Raw genomic sequence first — 20,562 nt, forward strand, 5'->3', positions numbered from 1 at the left:
CAAAGAGACTTGCTCCATATCCTGTACAATATTGGAGGCGTGCTAGCCGTCTCCATATTTATTTGTTTTTCTCTTCTTGAGGGTGTTTGTCTCTGCGCCTTTGCCCCCTCCATTTATTAGGTGGAGGATCCTCTTTATCAGATCCTCTATGCCAATTGAGGCCTCTGCAGACAGACGTATTGCTTTACGAATGGATACCCAAGGGGACACTACCTCTTCCTCCTGTATTCAAGATACATGTGTGGAGATGTCCGTGGTTCACCCTCCTGAGTGCTGTGCTGCTGTGACCCTTGCATCTCCTGTGGCTGTAAATTTGCCCTCAGAGATATGCATGCACATTCACAGCCCCTTTTAATACCCTGCCTCGAGGTCCTATACTAGCTGATGTTAGCCCAGGATTGTCCTGCCTATACTCAAAGGTCTTTGCTCCACCTGGCAACTGCTGCTTTGTTTTTTGTGGACGCCATCCTGATGGAGAGGAGCCTGTCGACATACCCCCTGCTCACACTGGTCTTGAGGACTGGCCGAACTAATATTCTGCAGTTCATTACTGAAAAGAAAAGGGGTTTCCTTTGCCGTCCTTTAACCCAATCATAACCCTTGTTCTTTGCATTATTTTTCATGTAATTGCTGATTTAGCCGTTACTCTGTAGCCAGGTGTTTCATATCATTTATATGCCGTGCATTATATCCGTATACTCTGACGGGGGAGATAACTACCCTGAGATTGATGTCATACATAGTAACCTGTTTTTCATATACCTTTATTTCTGCAATTTGATTTCAGGTTATCTGTCCGTCTTCCCATTATATTGCTTTTGCCACTTCATTCTTTGAATATATCCTGCTCTGTATGCCCCTGGTAATTCTCCTTTTAATATCCTCTATTTGGGTGGGTTAGTATGTGTGGGAGGGGATAGATAGTGGGGTAGTTGGGTAGATGGGGGGGGGGTTAGGGTGGGAGTGATAAATTCGGTTTACTGTGGGCTTAGGGTAGCTGCTTTAATCAGCTATAGGCCACCAACTTATTTTCTTCCGTAGTTAGTGTAGGTTTAGTGGGGGTAAGGTTATGGGGACAAAGTACGCCTAAGTTGGGGGTGGGTAGTACAGGGTGGGGGGTTCTGTGGGTGGGTTGCTTTGGGCCTTTTGGGAGGTTTTTTATTTTCTTTTTTACATTTATGCTACTGGGGATAATAGGTTTATTTAATCTAGGCAGTGGTGCTTTTGTCACCTGATTATTCCGGGGTACGGACTCACAAATTTTTGGTATATTATGGTTCTGAATGCGTTATGTCCCCATGTCTATACCGCTCTACTTTTTATGTGCTTGACTGCTCGGATGGCGCCTCCGGGTAGCTATGTGATTGTGTACCTATACTTATTATGCAGCGGTGACAACCATCCTACTATTTGGGTGTGTAACATGTGTGTATACCTTTCCATATGCCTGTATATATCCTACTCTGGTTACCACATAACCCCGAATGTGCCTACTGTTATGCTGCACCTTTACTGCCTATATAAGTATTGTCTTTTGGTCTGTCTTTTTTTGTTTTGAAAATTAAAAAATATTACTCAATTTAAAAAAAAAAAAAAAACGCGCCCATGCAGGGTACAATATTCCTGTGCGTTTTGAACTAGATTGCATTGCATGCGATCAAACCGCATGCAGTTTGCATGAGATTTGCGTGCCATGTGATCGGGACCTAGTTCAAAAAGCATCAGCTGTACAGACAATGGGGTGTATTCAATGCCGCGGCGAGCGAGGGGGTTAAACAGCGAGGATTGCAGAAAACCAGTGATCCTCGCTGTTTAACCCCCGCGCCAGCCACTCGCTCTATTCAATGTTCTGGGGAAATCCTCGCCATCACAGGACGGCGAGAATTCCCCAAAACAGCGAGACCCGCGGCTAATGCAGGAAACTCGCTCTATTTAGCCGCGAGTCTCGCTGCTTCTGGAGCCGCATACGCCAATTCCCCCTCACTCAAAAAATGGAGCGAGGGGGAATTGGCGTATGAGGGGGCTGCGTTGAATACTGTCAGGGTGAGTGGGGACAGTGAGCAGGAAGCTCTGCTCACTGTCACCGCTCGCCCACAGCATTGAATACCTGCCTTTATGTGCTGTGCGATGGGATGCCCAGGAGCGTGCATTAACAATTCTGATAATCTTTTGATTGTAACCACCAATCAGGGAACCATTGGCAACAGTGATATTCTGCTGTGGTGTTTTCTTGGATGCACCACTATGCCAGGAGTAATTTCAAAGTTTGAACATTGCAGTAATGTTCAGCATTACTGTGATTTAAACAAAGTTTCCAGCAGTGACAATCTGCACCAATCACATTACCTCCCAGCACATCACTCAGTGTATAATTTCCAGTTACATTGCAGAGCAGCAACCAGTCAGATGCACTCGCAGACTGAAACCATCAACCATTTGTGTGCGACAATGACACTGAACATTCAGGCATTAAATTAATGCAGATTACAGCACTGAGACCGACACAGTACTGTTATTGTGCAATGAGAGGAGATCACATCCTTTTTACCTTGATAAACCTGATGAAACATCAACTGGGTCACCTACAAAAAAAATATATATATATTTTATTTTGTGGCTAATACAAAATAAATCACAATAATACGAGAGAGCAGCTAATTATACAATATACAGCAGAAGCACTACAGATATCAGCATGTCTCCCCATTACCAGCCTTCAGTCACACAGTGCCAGCGCACAGCATACACATACAGTACACATACACGTACCCTTCGTGCCCGGTGCCATAGTTATTGGACTTCCGTGACCCTTATTTCCCGGCGTATGGATTTGCCCGTCAGCTCCGTAAACAGACTCCAAAACCAAAATGGCGGAAACTTCAAATTTGGCGCTTTAGCGAAGAGGTAACACTCAGGCGCTGTCACACGGCCACACCCACTGGCGGGGACGTCTCAGCACCGGGCCAATCGCTGCACAGTGCACACAAGCTTTGAGGCTGTGTCGGCCATCTTTTTCACGGCCGCCCATAGACTGCAAATGGCTGTGTATGATATGACCCCTCTGAGCCGCCGTCCTCATCTTAGTAGGAACATCGCGAGGCATTGTGGGCATATGAGCTGAGTAGTTGTTATTATATAGAAGGTAAGTTATTATGTTATATCTCCCGGTATCTGTGTGCCGCGCACTCTCTGCTTTTGTGCACGCTTTCAGTACACCTCTCTAAGCTCTGGGTAGTGGCGCATTGCTGGTTGTTGGCTATGAATAACCTGTTTACTATCTATCTATCTATCAATCACAAGGTTGCCTGCCTGCCCCTCTCCTTCAGGGAGAAATGCTCTGTTCCTGGACTTCCCTGGTAATGTATGATTGCCAGCACCTGTGGTGAGACACTTTTCTTATCAATTACCTAGCTCACCACAGGTGATGGCAATCATACATTACCAGGGAAGTCCAGGAACAGAACATTTTCTCCCTGAAGGAGAGGGTCAAGTAGGCAACCCTGATCTATCATCTAATATTTTGTAATATCTATTTAAGAGGGTAGGGTTACCACCACCTCATCCCATTCTGGACACATTAGTTACACAGGTTCTGTGGCTGGCTGGCTGGCTGACTTCAAGACTCAATTTCACCTGGTTTTAATCAGCCACAGAACCTGTGTAATGTGTCCAGCATTAAAGGGATGAGGTGGTAACCCTATAAGAGGGAGATGTACCAAATCTTTGACAGAAGAAGTTGCCGTAGCTACCAGTCAGTCTATAAAGTGACAGGTTATCAGTTGCTATGGGCAACCACTTTATTGGCCTGATTCTGATGTACACGCAATGCTAGTATTCACGTAGGTGATTTGCACAAGTTCTGGACTCCCCTATTACACATGTGTTACCCTGATTGTATGCCCCAGGTAGGACATTTAGCTGCACGGAGGTAACCATGAGAATGAGTTATAAAGTTGCAGATGGGTAAATCCCACTAGACCAGGCATTCCCAACCACGGTCCTCAAGGCACACCAACAGTGCAGGTTTTGTAGATATCCGGGCTTGAGCGCAGGTGACTTAATTAGTATCTTAGGGATTCTGATTAAACCATCTGTGCTGAAGCCTGGATATCACTAAAACCGGCACTGTTGGTGTGCCTTGAGGACCGTGGTTGGGAATGCCTGCACTAGACACTATGGTATATACATCTCCCCATATGCATTGGATAAATGTTATATTCAAGATGAGGTATGGGTAAAAATCGGAACCAGGCATAACAATGGGTTGGACAGGCTCCATTCATCAATTCCAGTCATTACGGAGCTTGTATGTCCAGGGGGTGCCTATCCAGGTGGGTCGGAGAGGAGAGGAGAGGTGAGGTGAGGTGCTGGAAACAGCACCCAAATTAAACCGATCTCTCACCCTTCGCTGGGTCGTACTAGTTTAAAATGACTTGCACACCTATGGAGGTGCGAATTCTTTTAAGCAGATTTGCAAATCATCCGCACGGAATAGAATCACCCCTTAGTCCAGCAGTTCCCAAACTTTTTTGAATCACGGCGCCCTAGAGCATCAACATTTTTTCAATGCACCCCTAGGCCAAATGTTTCTTATTGAGAATTTCAGAAAAAAATTATATGTTCTGTGGTGAGGGACAGGATGATCTTCTGTTTGTCCACATATGTTATGATTGGCAGCCACCAGCACTGGTTTTGCCTGTTACGTTTCCCATTTATAATATGAATTGATCCTAGTCCACCAACCCAAGGCACACAGTTTGGGAACCACAGCCTTAGTCCCTTCAAGATGATGGGCAAAATTTAATAGGATGAGAGTTTCAGAAAGTGAGAGATTTAGTAAGAAATCTCCGTGTTTTTTTTAAAGCGGCAATCATTTACACCGCAAAACCAGTTTGATTTTGAAGTGTAAATGATTGCCGCTTTAAATCAAAAATTGGAGATGTCTTACCAAGTCTCTCACTTTCTGAATCTCTCATTCTATTAAATTTCACCCGAGATGTTTTCACTTTGCTTATTTGTCACAGGCCGTCAAACATGCTGATTACAAACTGTAGTGCTAGACACTTTGTGCAAATACTTATCACTATCTGAGTGACCGAAAACAGACAACACGTACGGACTTATTCCAAAGCATTCTGCAGGAGACTCCCTGAAATAGCTGCAATCTCCCTCATTAGTCTAGCAATCTCCCTCATTTCACCCAGCCCACATTACACTGTTACATTTCTGTGGAAAAAAATGGAATAAGATATAGATACATTTACAGTGAATCATCTGCACGATTTCCCAGCACTTTACTAAGTATAGTATCTCTTACTAACTGCTTTGGGGATCATCTACATTTGTATATAAGTCATTTTAAAAGATTCCTGTCAGATGTAGCAGTATACACCCACGTTTCTAGGTGCCACAATCACAATCTAACCATACTGTATATGGAACTAGACATGCCCTTTAAGTGGAGCATGACATGCCCCCTCAATGGTACGCTTTGCAAAATTCTACTACCAACTATAATCTCGCTGAAACAAGTTTTCAAAAGTAGGCAAGTATGACCAATTTTGTGTGTTATTAGATGCTGAGATACCACTTGGTGCATGTTTAGATTGGTCGCATAATTGAGACTTGCACAAGCGCTACACTAGATGCCGATTCTCCAAAATGACCTGCAATGTGAGTGAGCATCCACTTCAGTGACACTACCCTAACATGCCAACAAAATGGCACATATGTGTGTCTGAATAGCCATTGCACACCATTGCCTAGTAAATTTCTGGGACCATGCGTCTCAATCAGTCCTGCAGCTTTGTACCCTGACACCATGAGATGCATGAGCTGTGCAACTTTTTAACAACTTAGATGCAGGTGCCTTCTGTCCAATTGAAGCTGTAACTTGCCAGAATCCCATCCGTTACATAATTTGGGAACCTATGACATAACCGCCTATATCTCATTGCTATGCAGAATGTATGGAACAGTGATCGCCAACACCAGCCCCCAAGGACACGAACAGTGCATGTGTTACAGATCTCAGCATCACAAGTGAAATAAATAATTAATCATGTAAAATATGTCAAACGGTAATGAATAAAGCTGTGCACCAACTGGGTACACAACTAAAGATTTATCTAAATCTGGTAATGTAGTGGTTTCCAAACTTGAATCATGGCACCCTCGATTATTATAATTTTTTCTTGGCACCTCCTAGGATAAAAGTTTTTCTGGATACATTTTGGGAAAAAAATATCACATTAATTATATTGTGTCTATCTGTCATCCTTACAGTTGTGCATCGGAATGTGTACATGATTTGTAGCCACTAGCTCTGGTTTTGCCTATCCCTAACAATTAAATACAATAATAATCAATAAATAAATAATTGAGTTGGTCCTAGATCACCAACCCGGGGAACCCCTGCAAAAGCCTCACAGTACCCCAGAGTGTCTAGGCACACATTTTGGGAACCAGTGGAAAACAGAAAATGGTCATTCACATATATTGGTTAAATCTGTTTAATGTAACAAATTTATGTGAACAATAGTTTGTGCTCCTTTTCCAGGGTTTGGGAGCAAATAGATGATTGGGTATTTGTATATTATCACACCCATTAAGCAAATAACATAGTGTCAGAGTAGTGAGTTCACATCGCATGCAATTTGGGTGTGATGGTACTTGTTCAGTTTCACTGCACCCCTGCCCGCAGATCGCATTGCATGCAATGCGATTTAGCACACCCCCACTATCCACTTCACCCAGAAGCATGGCGAGTGGACGCGGTATGTGTCTTTCCGACGCTTTCATACACCCACTATCCATGTTGGCGTGGAGTTGATCTTATAAAGCGTGGCGAGCCCAAAGTATGGCAAGCGGCCGCGAAATACAGGTCAAGTAATCCGCGGGGCTCGCTGCGCTTGCCATGCTTCGGGCAAGGTGGCTCGCTGCACTCGCCACACTTTATAAAATCAACTGCACCACGACGTGGATAGTGGGGGTATGAAACGGTTGGGAGGAAGTGTACCGCTGCGCTCGCCACTCTTCGGGGTGACGTGGATAGTGGGGGTGTGCTAAATTGCATCACATCGCACGCGATAAAATCACATGCAGTGCAATCAGCGGTCAGGGGTGCCGGGAAACTGAGCAGGTACCATGCGATGTGATCCCTACACTGACATACGTAGTTAAGTTGGGCGCCGTGATAATACACAAGTACCGATGATTGTAATTTGCACCCATTACCAGATATTTGTTCCCTCCCGATAGAATGGACAGATAAACAAAGTCTTTACGCTTAATGGCCGCTATCACTAGTGCTATACAGTATGGGCACTTTTCATGCGATTCTACCACATTGTTGCGACAGATCGCATCAAGTGGCATGTCCTTTTCCTGTGATCACAGATCTCAGTGGCCGCCACAAGGATCTATCAAACCCTGCAGTGACTGGTATCGCATATGATACATTGTATGCAAACCAGCTGCCCTGGAGCTGCCAGATGAGTTGGTGGGGTTTTGCATGCGTGGTACCACATGCGATACCTCACACTAATGAATGGGGCTTTAAGTCATTCTTTGTTATGGGTCCTAGAAACATGTTTATTTAAATACCAACCTTACCCTTTTTCACAGAATGCTATTATTTTTCATATTTCCTCTCTATCTTTAGCTATGTAACCACCTTAAATTGCAGTTTACAAATAATGATTTCCACTATTATTCAATGCCGCTGGCAAGAGGGTTTGTGTGGCGAATATGGCTTGCTTTTGGCGAGGATCGCCAAAAACAAGCCACCCTCGCCGTCAAAGTCCTTCGCCAGCCGCTCGCCATGTTCAACTTTCAGGGGAAATCCTCGCCGTTGGAGGATTTCCCTTAAGCGACGAGGTTTGCTGCAAATACAGCGAGTCAGGCGCATTTTGTGGTGAGCCGTGCTGTTTCCACCTCGCCTCAAGGAGCAGGCAAGGTGGAAACTACGAGTGGCAGGGGGGTGATTTGAATACTGACGACCAGCTATCGGCACTGCTTCCCGTTATAGCTCGCCATCAGGGCATTGAATGAATATACCTCTTTGTAGGCTACATGCACCCTGCAAGGAAAAATATATTGCCCACCCACACATGTTACTTCTGTCCCACCTGAAGTGTAACATGGTTTTGCTTTCTTTTTTTTTTTTACTTATCAATATAAATTTGGCACTAGATCCAATACCTTTACTTCCTTTTCAGCCATGAGTAAAAGGAATCCAGTATCATATGTGAAGCCTGCAGAGCCCTCTTTCCTCAGAAAATTCAAGAAGGATGTTGGCTACAAAGAAGGTCCAACTGTAGATACCAAGGTATAAATGCGTCTATCTATCTATATTTATTTATTTATTTGTATTTTCTACAAAAATACAAGCACACTTAAGGCGCCCTTACATTATGCGATTTGGGCAAGATTTTGCCCGATTCGGATGAATCGGGCCGTGAAATCGTCCCAAATCGTATATGGAGACATCCCCTCCGACCCGATGCGCGGCCCTGTGCGCATCGGAGTCGGGAGGTCGGACGGGCTGCACATAAGATTTGCTAAATCTTATGTGCTGCCCGGAGCCGTGCTCCCCTGCAACGGGGGACCTACCAGAGCCGGGCGGAGGGATCAGGCGCAGAGAGCCGGGCAAGAAGCCGCTGCCATCAGCGGGAGCAGCGCAGAGTACCAGGGAGCCGTGCAGGAGAAGACGCAGCAGCAGAGCACTTCCAAAAAAAGAAAAGCCCATACAAACACATAGGAAGCCATTCATTGGTTGAGACCTCTCTCAGCCAATCAGCGATTGGCTGAGACCTCTCAATGACCAATCAATGGCTTCCTATGCTTTTTTATGGGCTTTTTCTTTTTTTGGAAGTGTTCTGCTGCTTGCGCTGCTGCTGCATCGTCTTCTCCTGCCCGGCTCCCTTGTACTCTGCGCCGCCCCCCCGCTCCTTGCCCAGCGGCTTCTTGCCCTGCTCCCTCCGCCCCCCTCCCCGCTGCTGTCCCCCGCTCCCATTGTCCCTGCAGCTCCCCGGGAGTTGCATGCGATTTATCACATGCAAAACTTGGCACTTGAAGTGCCATCGCATGTGATCCCTCCCGGGGAGCTGCTGGGACAATCGGGACTATGACAAGTCGGACAAATGTAAGGGGGCCTTTACACTTGAATTCATCTTTGTTTGCTATCCGTATACATTGAGAGTGTTCCAGTGTCTTCTACAGCCATGTTCAATGGGAGCAAATTTTCCAAATCTATCACATCATAGGGTATTTATCACAGGTGCAAGAATTGTGTTATTCAGTTGGGTGCAAATGTTTTATTTTATTTCATGCAGTACTAGTTTTGTTTCTGAGGTTTTTTTTCCGTTTAAAAAAAAAAAATCCATATCTTAAGGAACAATTGTTGGTACGTACTTTGGAGCCCCCTAATAACTGATTAAGCACTATACTGCTCTACTGCTCACCCTGCACCCCTTCCCCACACACACACTACACTACTGCTCACCCTTCACCCCCTCCCTGCATGCACTACATGATTGCTCACCTTGCTCTACCTCCCCACACACACTGTCACCCCGCACACACTACAGCTCATCCTAAACCCCTTCCCCACACACTGCATTACACTTCAGTTCACCCTGCAAACCCTAAAGAGCTTAAAGGGGAGCTGGTAAAAGCAATAACAGAATTATTCAACCAGACACAGAGGACTGGAAAACAGCGAATGTAGTCCCACTGCACAAAAGTGGAAGCTAGGAAGAGGTAAGCAACTATCGACCAGTGAGCCTTACATCAATGGTAGGGAAATTGATGGAAACACTCTTAAAACCAAGAGTTGTAGAATATCTCAAAAACAGCAATTTACAGGATCCAAAACAGCATGGGTTTACTGGGGGAAGATCATGTCAAACAAATCTTATTGACTTTTTTGACTGGATGACTAAAGTAATAGATCAAGGTGGGGCTGTATATGTAGCTTATCTAGACTTAAGTAAAGCTTTTGACACTGTCCCACATCGCAGACTGTTAAATAAACTTGAAAGCTTGTGATTGGATTCTAAGATAGTTGAATGGATAAGAGCGTGGTTGCATGACAGAAAACAGAGAGTTGTAGTAAACGGAGTACAGTCAAAGGAGGGAAAGGTTACAAGTGGAGTATCCCAGGGATCTGTACTTGGTGATATTGCAAATGGAATTGAGGGTAAAATGTGCCTTTTTGCAGATGACACAAAGGTATGCAACAGGGTAGGCACACCAGGAGGGGTAAAACAAATGATTGAGGATCTAGGTAGATTAGAGAAATGGTCAAGAGAATGTCAACTACAGTTTAATGCCCAAAAATGCAAAATCATGCACTTGGGTTGCAAAAATCTAAAGACTCAATATAGTATAAATGGCACTATAATGGAAACTACTGAGGAAGAGAGGGATCTAGGTGTCACTATTTCAGGGGACTTAAAAGCAGGTAGGCAATGAAGAAGGCAAGTCAGATGCTTGGTTGCCTAGGGAGAGGTATCCGCAGTAGAAAGAAAGAAGTAATAATGCCACTGTATAGGTCATTGGTACGACCTCACATAGGGTCAGATGTACTAAGCTTCAAAAGTGATAAAATAGAGAGTGATAAACAACCAGCCAATCAGCTCCTGCCTGACATTTTTCAAACACAGTCTGTGGCATGGCAGGTCGGAGCTGATTGGCTGGCTGTTTCTCACTCTCCATTTTATCACTTTTGAAGCTTAGTAAATCTGGCCCCTAGAGTATTGTGTTCAGTTCTGGAGGCCATATCTCCAGAAGGATATAAATACATTAGAGACTGTACAAAGAAGAGCAACTAAAATGGTGCATGGCCTACATCACAAAACGTACCAGGAAAGACTAAAAGATCTTAATATGTATACTTTAGAGCAGAGAAGGGAAAGGGGGGACATGATAGAAACTTTCAAATATATCAAGGGTTTTAACAAGGTACAGGTGGGAGACATTCTTCACAGGAAGAGGAGCAACAGAACACGAGGACATGCACTGAAACTAGAGGGAGGAAGATTCAGGGGAAATGTGAGGAAGAATTTTTTCACAGAAAGAGTAGTAGATAAGTGGAATAGCCTACCATCAGAGGTGGTAGACGCAAATACAGTAGTACAATTTAAACATCCTTGGGATAAGCGTATTGATATCCTTACAAAAAAATAAGGATCAAATATGGTTTGAGGTAACGGGGGAAATTTACTAAAGGAAATTTGTAAAAAAAATAGGTGTATTTGTATCCAGAAATACACTTATTTTTGACATTTACTATGCCGAAAATACGGCAATTCGTATTCGTAATGATGTGCTATCAATACGAATACGAATTGCTGTATTTTCGGGATAGTAAATGTAAAAAATAAGTGACTTTCAGAATACAAATACACCTATTTTTTTACAAATTTCCTTTAGTAAATTTCCCCCAACATGTTTAAAAAAAGGGGCAGACTAGATGGGCCAAGTGGTTCTTATCTGCCGTCAAATTCTATGTTTCTATGTAACCCACCCCACACACTAAGCTACCACTCACCCTGCACCCCCTCCCCATACTACACTGCCACGCACCCTACATCTCTCCCCGAACGCACTGCACAATTGCTCAACCTGCATGCCCTCACCACACACAATGCACAATTGCTCAACCTGCATCCCCTTCCTTCCCTCCATACACTGCACTGCGCTACTGCTCATCCTGTACACATTACACCACACTACCACTAACACAGCATCACCTCCCCGCACATGTTTCAAAACACTACACTACCGCTCATCCTGCACCCCCTCACCACACGCTGCGCTTCACTACTTTTGTTCATTGTATCATCCTGCACCTTTCAAAACCCATGTAGTTCCTGTTTCCTACCTGGGGTGTCACTCTCTGCTACACTGCTTCTATAACATACTGATCTGTATTTCAGTGCTGAAGTATAGACAAGAGTGTACTAGAAGCACCAACGTAAAGAGCAAAACTCCAGCCAGGAAAGAGGAACTACATGGTTTTTGAAAGGGGCAGGGTGTTAGAATCAACAGTAACTACCACTCACCCTGCACCCTACTTGCACACTACTGCACACATTGCACCCCCTCTGTACAGCACTACACTACTACTCATCCTGCACCCCTCCCCAAACACACTACCCTACACTACAGCTTGCCCTACGCACACATTGCACTACATTACCACTCACCCTGCACCCCCTCCCCACACACAGCATCAGCTGCCTGTGGATGGGCTGCATGCTGATTTGAAAGAAGAAAAAAAAAAAGGTACTTACTTCCTAGCACGGCGCCCATCTCGTTGATTGTATGCCTTAAGTTTAAGGCACTTAAGGCATACAATCAACGCAATGGACCCGATTTTATGTCAATCACCAGCTAATTTGCCGGTGAAAGACAAAATCGTGTTGATCGCGTCCATCCTGGCCCCTAATAAGGGGCCGCGATGCGACCGACGCGATCAACGCGATTTTCCCATAGGGAACAATGTTAAATTATTTTTAAAGTGAAAATCAATGAGATCAACCCGATTTTACATATGTGACAATGTGAAATGGGCCAATATGGCCCATTTCACATTGAACATGGTTAAAAAGTATGTTTAATGCCCCCCCCCCCCCACTATTAACGCCAACCCGAAGCGTGGCGAGCGGCAGCGGCAGTATGCGTCCTCCGACCTTTTCATACTATCCACGTCGGCGTGGAGTTGATTTTATAAAGTGTGGCGAGGGCAGCGAGCCACCGAGCCCAAAGCGTGGCGAGCGGACGCGGATACCTGTGAAGCCCGCGAGGGGACGCGAATACCTGTGAAGGTATCCGCGTCCGCTCGCCGCGCTTTGGGCTTGGTGGCTCGCTGCGCTTGCCACACTTTATAAATTCAACTCCACGCCGACGTGGATAGTAGGGGTATGAAAAGGTCGGAGGACGCGTACCACCGCCCCTCGCAAGTTGGCGTCAATAGTGGGGTGGCGTTAACAATGGGGGGGGGGCATTTAAAACATTTGGGGGGTTTGGTATTAAAATGGGGGGTTTTGGGGCTTTTTACATTGAAATCAATGTAAAATCGGGTCTCAGGGACCATTTTATATTGATTCCAATGTAAAAATCGGGTCGATCGCATCGCCTGCGATTTTAGTTGGCATGCGATCGACGCAATTTTTCCGACCCGATGGATACCATCAAAATCGGTACCAAAAAAACCTATCCCAAGGGATTGTGCGGGGTCCGAAGATCGTTTGACTGTCAAAATCTTGCATTTAATTGAATGACTACTAGTGTTTGTAGGTTGAGATACTACCACTGGATTTTCTTATATTTAAGTTTGATTTTAAATATGAAAATCACTGGCTATCAAACACAACTGTAATAGGCCCTACACACATGACGATATTAAGGCATTTTCTAAGCAACCACCGGAGAATACTGGCGCTGTAAGCCCGTTCAGCACACAGCGCTGACAACTCACTCTGTGTGTTGGCTGTCGGCTCTGTGTGCAGAGCGACAGCGGCACAGCACTGCCTGACCTAGCATAGCTAGGTCACCATACACACACATTGTGTGTAGGACCCATTAGTAAAATTCCTAGTACTGTAAAGCCCTGTACACATGGGGCGATTGTAGCCCATACCGCCAGGGATATGGTCGCTAAGCGACCATATCCACGTTGTACAGCGCAACTGTCGCCGGGAGCGCACTCCCGCGACCAGCCCTGGGGTGGTCGCTGGTTGGAGGAGCATCTCTGGTCACTGATGAAAATGGGACACAGTGCAATATATTCCTGAGCAATCTATTGCTCCGTGTGTACGGAACTTAAGGCGGCAGTTTTGCAGTTTTTTTTTTTTTTTTTGAAGTAAACCTTTTACTATACATAGACTACATGTAGGCATTCTGACCTGAGTGAACATCCATGAAAATGTCCCCTATGAATTAATAGTCACTAGCAGGTGAATATGTGGCCATGAGGGTTATCAGATCTATCACTAGTATCTTGTAAGTTTATAAGCTGCAGTCACACAAATATTTTTTTCTATCGGTAACTTAGGTCTGAAAATACTGGAAAGTAAACAACAGCAAGATATTAGAAACATCTATAACCATTTTAAAAAAACACGTGGACATTTAGGCCACAATAACCCCTTTTTTTTGGTGGGGGGGGGGGGGGGGGGGGGTTACCCCTCCCCAGCTTGATAGTATAATTTTTAAAATGTTTATATGTTTTCCCTCACAGGGACTAGCAGAATTATTTGGTAACCTTTACTGAGTTATGCTTCAATGTTTTGCCCCTTCAGCGACAGGAGCTTCCTGCTACAGCAGATGACAGTGATGGCAGTGATAAGGAGGATGAACAGCCGCAGGTCGTAGTGCTTAAGAAGGGTGACCTTTCAGAAGATGAGGTTTTAAAAATTAAACAACAAATCAAAGGAAGTACAGAAGGTTTGTAAATTAGCTGTTCTTCCCTTGGGAGGTCAATGCCATTAGCTATGTCTCCTTAAGGCTCAAGTGCGGCTTTATATGTCATACCATCAGACATGTCTTGGAGTAGGTTATCCATATACTTTTGTCAGAGACTTGTTAAATATTTCAAATCTGTACATTTATGACCTAATGTCCGAGTATTCAAGGCATATTTATGGACACACAGTACTTTAATATAACAGAGCATAACATACAAGCTTACAAAGCAAATGGATAATAGTGGAAGGAGAGTTTTTTAAAGTAATCTATTGGTCTACTCAGTTGTAAGTAAAAAAAAATAAAAAATGAAATAACACTTAATGTATCACATTAGGTTGTATTTTAACTGCATGAGCAGAATATGGCTGTTAAGTTAGTTATCCGCTCGTCCTTAGCATCATTAAGCAGAATATATCAATGTATAAAAATTAATCAAATAATGTGACACACATTTCCTTGATGGTCTAAATAATTCCTATGATGATGTTCATTAGGCAAACCCCATGTGTCAGCAAATCTGTGCTCTGGAGTGTAATCTTGTGGAAAAGTTCCTCAGCCGCATTGTGGGATATAAAGAGTTTCTGCTCCAAAGAAAAATGACCTAACCTAAAACAGTGTAACCACATAAACAGCTATAGCAGAATTACATATTTTTTAACTGGTTCTGGTATACTTACCCATTTGTAAACCCCAGTGTGTCATAATATAAACTTATGGGGCCTACACATATAGTGATTCCTCAGCGACTCCTGCTTAAATCGATTAGAAAATGCCCCTACATTGCTCCGTGTGTAGAGGCATAGCAATAGCAATGTGCAGCCACGTGCGTTGCTATCGCCCCATATTCAGCATCCTGGATAAATCTATAATCACCGGTGTCAGGGCTAGTGTTCCCTGTGAGTCTTCTCATGGAGAACACTGGCCCTGACAGATCACTCGGTTGTGCAGCGCTGTGTGCTGAGTGATCTAGCATTGCTCAGAACGCTCATCTCCCTGTGTGTAGGCCCCTTAACGCTTTCAGGTTGTACATTAGATTATACCAGATTTTGATGTCCGATAACAACCACTTGGCCCCCTATATACACACACTAATGTCGTGTATACACGGGACTCTGCCCTGGCGATTTTGGCTGAGCTCCGTGTATCAAGATGTAGTTAAGCCAACTGCTGAAAAGTCTCTAATTTTGTAACTAACAATATTTTGCATGAAAAAAGTCATAATACAGGTTGATTGAAAAGTTGCAGTTCACCCTAATGTTTCAAAAACTGCAGGAAATGGGAAAACTGAATACCCTAAAAGACATACCCTAAAAGATAGCCCACCTCTCACCCAGACCTTACTGGTGTATTCATTATTCCCATTTCCTGCACAGTTTCTAAGACAAAAGGGTGAACTGAGACTTTGAATCTCCCAATATATTCCTGAATAATGCCGAAATTAGTCTTTTTGTACCTGTCTCCACCTGAACGAACATTTCTATACTGTATACTAGAGGTGCAGGTTCAGATTTACTCGGATGTCAAAGCGGAACCTTATTGGCTATCCAACTCTCACATGTTTTGGAGCCAACATGTGACAGCCGATAGCCGATAAGATCCAGCTTTGAGATCTGAGTAAAGCCAAACCTGCACATCTCTTCTATAAACTGTCTACATTAAAATACCCCAGCCCCACTTATTCAGGCACATACCCGCGTACATAGCTGTATCGCTGAAATCTGCACGGCAGGGTTATGGGTATGTGCGGAGCTTTTCACTTAAGATATGCTATTCCTATCAGTGTGCTTCCTCAAAATCAGAATACATGTAGATGTACTGCGCTCTACTACTTGAGGTTTTTAGTGCAAACCGTAATTCGTTGTAATGTTGATGCCTCAAAATCAGGCCCTTTTTTTTTTTTTTATTGAGTAGTTTTTAATGATTTTTTCAAAGTAACAATACACCCAAACAGGCAGACACGTCAAAAAGTAATTGGTATACATCAAATTTGTAATATAGTACAACATGAGCATAGTATCAAGCACACCTGTTGAAAGAGTTATGAAAATATAGTTCCCGACGGCGCCATTCGGGTAGGTGGTAAGTATAAAGAGCAGGAGTGCATATGGTAACCGTCTTATATGTAGGATATATGAAGGATATGATGTAGCTATGTCTGCAATACAAACCGTGTGCTGTCCCTGCTCACTCCCGGGGCGCTCCACACAAACAAGGATATAACTTAAATTCTGATCCCTTATCCAATAGTGTAATCAGAACAGCCGGAGGTCTGCACCCTCCGGAAATCCAGCAATATAGGTATAGCAGGGGGGAGTATGTGTTGTGTAGCAGGTTGTATTTCACCCAGGAATGTCACTACTCATAAAAGAGCCCCAAGATGGCAACCAATGCAACAGCCTGGATAACGCAGCCCAGGCAGACAGTGCCTCCCGGAACGCTCACTCAGACCCCCAGCAGCAGGCTGTCAGCAGATGAAGCAGGGCTGTACTCCGTGAAGTGCCGCAGAGAGGTCCCAGACAGCCGGCAGACGGCCGGCGGGTGGTGCAGATGCTCCACCGGTCAGGATTTTCCAGATGGCATGAGCAGAGACAGGATCAGCATGCACCGCGCCAGGAGAGCGATCGCAGCTCCACCAGGCACCCCACGCAGGTATCGGGCAGTGTAACAGATGCAGGGGTCAGGGCTTTCACCGAGGGAGAGTGATGAGTATAGTTTAGGGTGCCCAGAGCCCACATGCAGGATGTTTGCGGAGCTCACTTACCCTTAGTCTGCTCACCTCTTGGCCTTTAATGTTTTACTGTATTTGTATTTTCAATAGTTTATGTAAAATATTTTATTTTCAAACGTATTTGCATATTTAATTATTTGGAGACTTCATTACAGTTGGAAAGTCTGAAATTTAGTCTGTTTTTAGCTTGCGGTTGCAGCCTTGAAATTAGATGGCAGCAAATCCTTGGAAGCCATTTCCAAACTTACATGGCCTGTTATGGAATTAGAAACTGTCATACCAGGATGCCTACTGCACTCAATTGCTGCTCACTAATACCCCTTTCACACAGCACAAACCCTGCTCAGTGTGAAAGGGCCTTTTGAAAAATCCTGGGTCCAGCAACCCGGCAATCTGACCCGGGTTTTAACCGGATGGGGACCGGATTGCTGGGCAGTGTGATTAGTTGAGCAACCCAGGTCCTGTTCACACTATAGGGAGGAGGCAGAATCAGCTCCTAGTGCTGCCTCCTCCCCCACCCCCGGTGATGCGCCGCAGCCCCGCCCTCCCGATGACATCAGCTACCCTTCTTTCTTACTTTCATTTTTTATTTATTTATTTATTTTGAACTATTTCTTTATCGCTTCATTTGTATCTGCCTTCCCTATTCATACTTTATCTCTACTAAATACCCCTCAGAACTTTATCTATTCTTATACCAACAAGCGCCTAGTAAACCTTGCTTTTTAGCCCATTTTACTACCGTTAACTCTATCAACGGGTAGCTCACACATTAGCGTAGACCCGTTTTAGGATATCATCCTAACATCCCATCAGCTACCCTGAGGGAGCTTCACCTTGCAAATGCCGTGTCGCTCTCCCAGGACGAACCCGTGTCCAAATCCCAGGCATGACCCAGCATTTGCAATGTGAAAGCGGTATAAGAAGCATTTAAGCTGCTGAAACGAATACCAGCTCCACATAACTTAATTCATCTTTATTATTTGTATAGATGAGAAACCAGTACCTGCTGATGGAAAGATCATGTTTAGAAAGCCAGTAAAACGATCCACTGGGGACAAGTTTTCAGGTATAAATGCAGCTTCCAGTAAGAAAAAGAAACCAGAAGAAACCACAGATCCATCATCTGTCAAATCCAGCCAAAAACAAGTGAAGAACAGTAGTTTACTCTCTTTTGATGAAGAAGATGAAGATTAGACAGTGGCCTTCAAGACTACTGGATTTTAGTTTTATTAAATTACTGGGACCTATACTGCTACTGTACTTCCATGTACTCTGCTGAAACCACAAATGACGTATTCAATTCTGCAGTACATTTTTTTTATATATAATAATATTTTTTTTTATACTATTGGAGTGTTTATTTCCTATGACCTGTTGTTATTATAAGTGGACTATAGGCTCACCTTGAAATATAAATACAAGTTATTTAATTCGGAGCTACATTTGTAATGCATTCAGCTAGAGGAAGTGTAAAAAAAAAATGCAATGAAAAAATAGTTTGATATGTTGTTGGAGCCATGTCTGTGTTTTTTTTTCTTTCCTTAAACGAGAAACTAATTCTACCCCATTCACACCAGAAGCAAATTACCAGGTTAAAGCTTTGCAATCTGGGAATTTGTTGAAAAACCCGCGTTTTTCAGCAAATTCTCAGGTTGCAAAGCTTTAAACCTGGTAATTTGCTTCTGGTGTGAATTCGGGTCAGACTGCACCAGGAAAATAACCCTGTACTCAAAAATGCTGGGTAGGTGGTATGAATTGGTATAACGGTTTACACGTGTCAAGTCCATCACATGTTCGAAGTGGCTACTGTAAATCACTGTCACCTCTGAAGGTGACATTAAGTTATAAACTTTCATGTTAGCTGAAGCTCAGTACAGCAGATATACTGGTAAATTGCCTCTTAACGAAACATAACTTTTCTTTACATGTTTCTTAAATGGATCTTTAAAGAAATAGGTTTCATTATTTTCAGTTTGTCTACATCTATTTAAACCGCTCTGTGTAAAGTTGAATGGAGTTAATTTTCTTTTGTTTTGTATTCTCTTTTCTGCATTTGAGATGCATTTTGTGTATATAAATGAAGTGATAATTGTACCCTTGATGGCATGCTGTTCTCTGGCTAATAGCAGCCAGTAACAAACATAATGAATAAACTCAATCTTTTCTCTAAAACCCTCTTCCCTATGTGATTATTGTGTAAGTAGTTTAGTACAGAGGACTTCGTAGATTATTATATATATTTAGCTGTCTGCTTTAAATCTGTTGGAACATTTTATAGACAGAATACCGTATATAGGGCCTGATTGAGAAATGGATGCAAAGCCAATATTCACAGAACTGAGCGATTTATCTGCATTGCACATGTATCAAGGTACTGCAGCATGCCAGCACACAATAAGGATGCCTCTGCAAAGTGATTGACAGGAAGTGACCATTTTGGGGTGTTAACATGGTGTTAGCAGGGAGTGGTTGTAAAAACACAGTTGTCTCATTGCCATTTTCATGGTGTGTATCTGATGTCAGCTGCAAATCTAAGCATACAAAAACATGGCGTCTGTCTGCATAGACTAGGGGTGGTCAACATACGGCCCGCAAACCAATTCTGTCTGGCCCGCTGCCCCCTACTGGTGCCCAATGACAAGCAGCCTATCTGGCAGAGCTGGTTGTCATTGCGTTACAGCAAGTGGCGCCGCTGACGACACCTTGTTTGCATCAGGGGGGTGGCTGGCCGGGATTTCCTGTGTAATGTCAGACACTGGATGGTGTGGGGGTGGAGCCACAGGCCTACGGCTCAACATTGAACTACTGACCAGCCAGTGGCAGCTTTGGCTCAAAATACAAGACCTGTTCAGCTGCAGGGGCTGATGGCAGGAGACAGTGTGGTGTGGAGACACCCGGTGTGGCAACCCGGTGGTAGCCCAGCACTGGTGAGAGGAACCCTAGTGCTGCCAGAGGTACGTAGTGCCATTTGCCTTGGGGCAGTTGGGGAGGAACATAGAGGCACCTTTTCCCGGGAAGTGGGGTGAAGTGGGAGGAACACTGTATCATCTATACTGGGGGGGGGGGCGGACCCTATTCCTGCTCAATCTCCGGGCGGGGCTCCTATCCTGCTCAATCTCCCCTGCTCTCTCTTTCATCCTGCCTCCGCTCTTTTTCTCTCAACTCAATCCACTCCACCTCTCAACTCTTTTTATCTCTCTCTGCCCTAGTCTTTTTTCTCTCTCTCTCCTCCCCACTTCTTTTCACACGCCCCCTCCTTCTCTTTCTTTCCTCTCTCTCTCGCCCCCTCCGTTTCTCTCTTTCTCTTTTCCTTCTCTCTTTCCCTCTCATTCTCTCTCTCACACTTTATCCATAAA

The 20,562-nt window shown here is 44.2% G+C and overlaps 2 protein-coding genes across 2 annotated transcripts in view; one reads left to right on the plus strand and one right to left on the minus strand.

The window, feature by feature from the left end:
• The window catches only part of KIF15 (kinesin family member 15), a 78,561-nt gene extending 75,607 nt beyond the window's left edge, over positions 1-2,954 (minus strand). The window contains exons 1-2 of the mRNA XM_083188562.1: positions 2,770-2,954; positions 2,549-2,582 (exon numbers count right to left, since the gene is read on the minus strand). Of these exons, the coding sequence (XP_083044688.1) occupies positions 2,549-2,582; positions 2,770-2,788 (53 nt within the window). The 5' untranslated portion in view covers positions 2,789-2,954. The remainder of the gene's footprint in view (positions 1-2,548; positions 2,583-2,769) is intronic.
• A 29-nt stretch (positions 2,955-2,983) lies between these two features.
• Positions 2,984-19,378, plus strand: KIAA1143 (KIAA1143 ortholog). The gene is made up of 4 exons (XM_083188563.1): positions 2,984-3,142; positions 8,220-8,329; positions 14,310-14,454; positions 18,195-19,378. The coding sequence occupies exons 2-4, from the start codon at positions 8,222-8,224 to the stop codon at positions 18,398-18,400; spliced, it is 459 nt and encodes a 152-aa protein (XP_083044689.1). The 5' UTR covers positions 2,984-3,142; positions 8,220-8,221; the 3' UTR covers positions 18,401-19,378.
• Positions 19,379-20,562: the final 1,184 nt, after the last annotated feature.

The sequence above is a fragment of the Crinia signifera genome, chromosome 5 (genome assembly GCF_055691185.1).
Source record: "Crinia signifera chromosome 5, ASM5569118v1, whole genome shotgun sequence".
Taxonomy (NCBI): Eukaryota; Metazoa; Chordata; class Amphibia; order Anura; family Myobatrachidae; genus Crinia; species Crinia signifera.

Excerpts from the sequence above, each read along its gene's own strand:
- KIAA1143 (XM_083188563.1), top strand. The coding sequence starts at position 8,222 with ATGAGTAAAAGGAATCCAGTATCATATGTGAAGCCTGCAGAGCCCTCT. Across the intron at positions 8,330-14,309 it reads GTCCAACTGTAGATACCAAG|CGACAGGAGCTTCCTGCTAC; the intron begins GTATAAATGCGT and ends TTGCCCCTTCAG. Across the intron at positions 14,455-18,194 it reads AATCAAAGGAAGTACAGAAG|ATGAGAAACCAGTACCTGCT; the intron begins GTTTGTAAATTA and ends TTATTTGTATAG.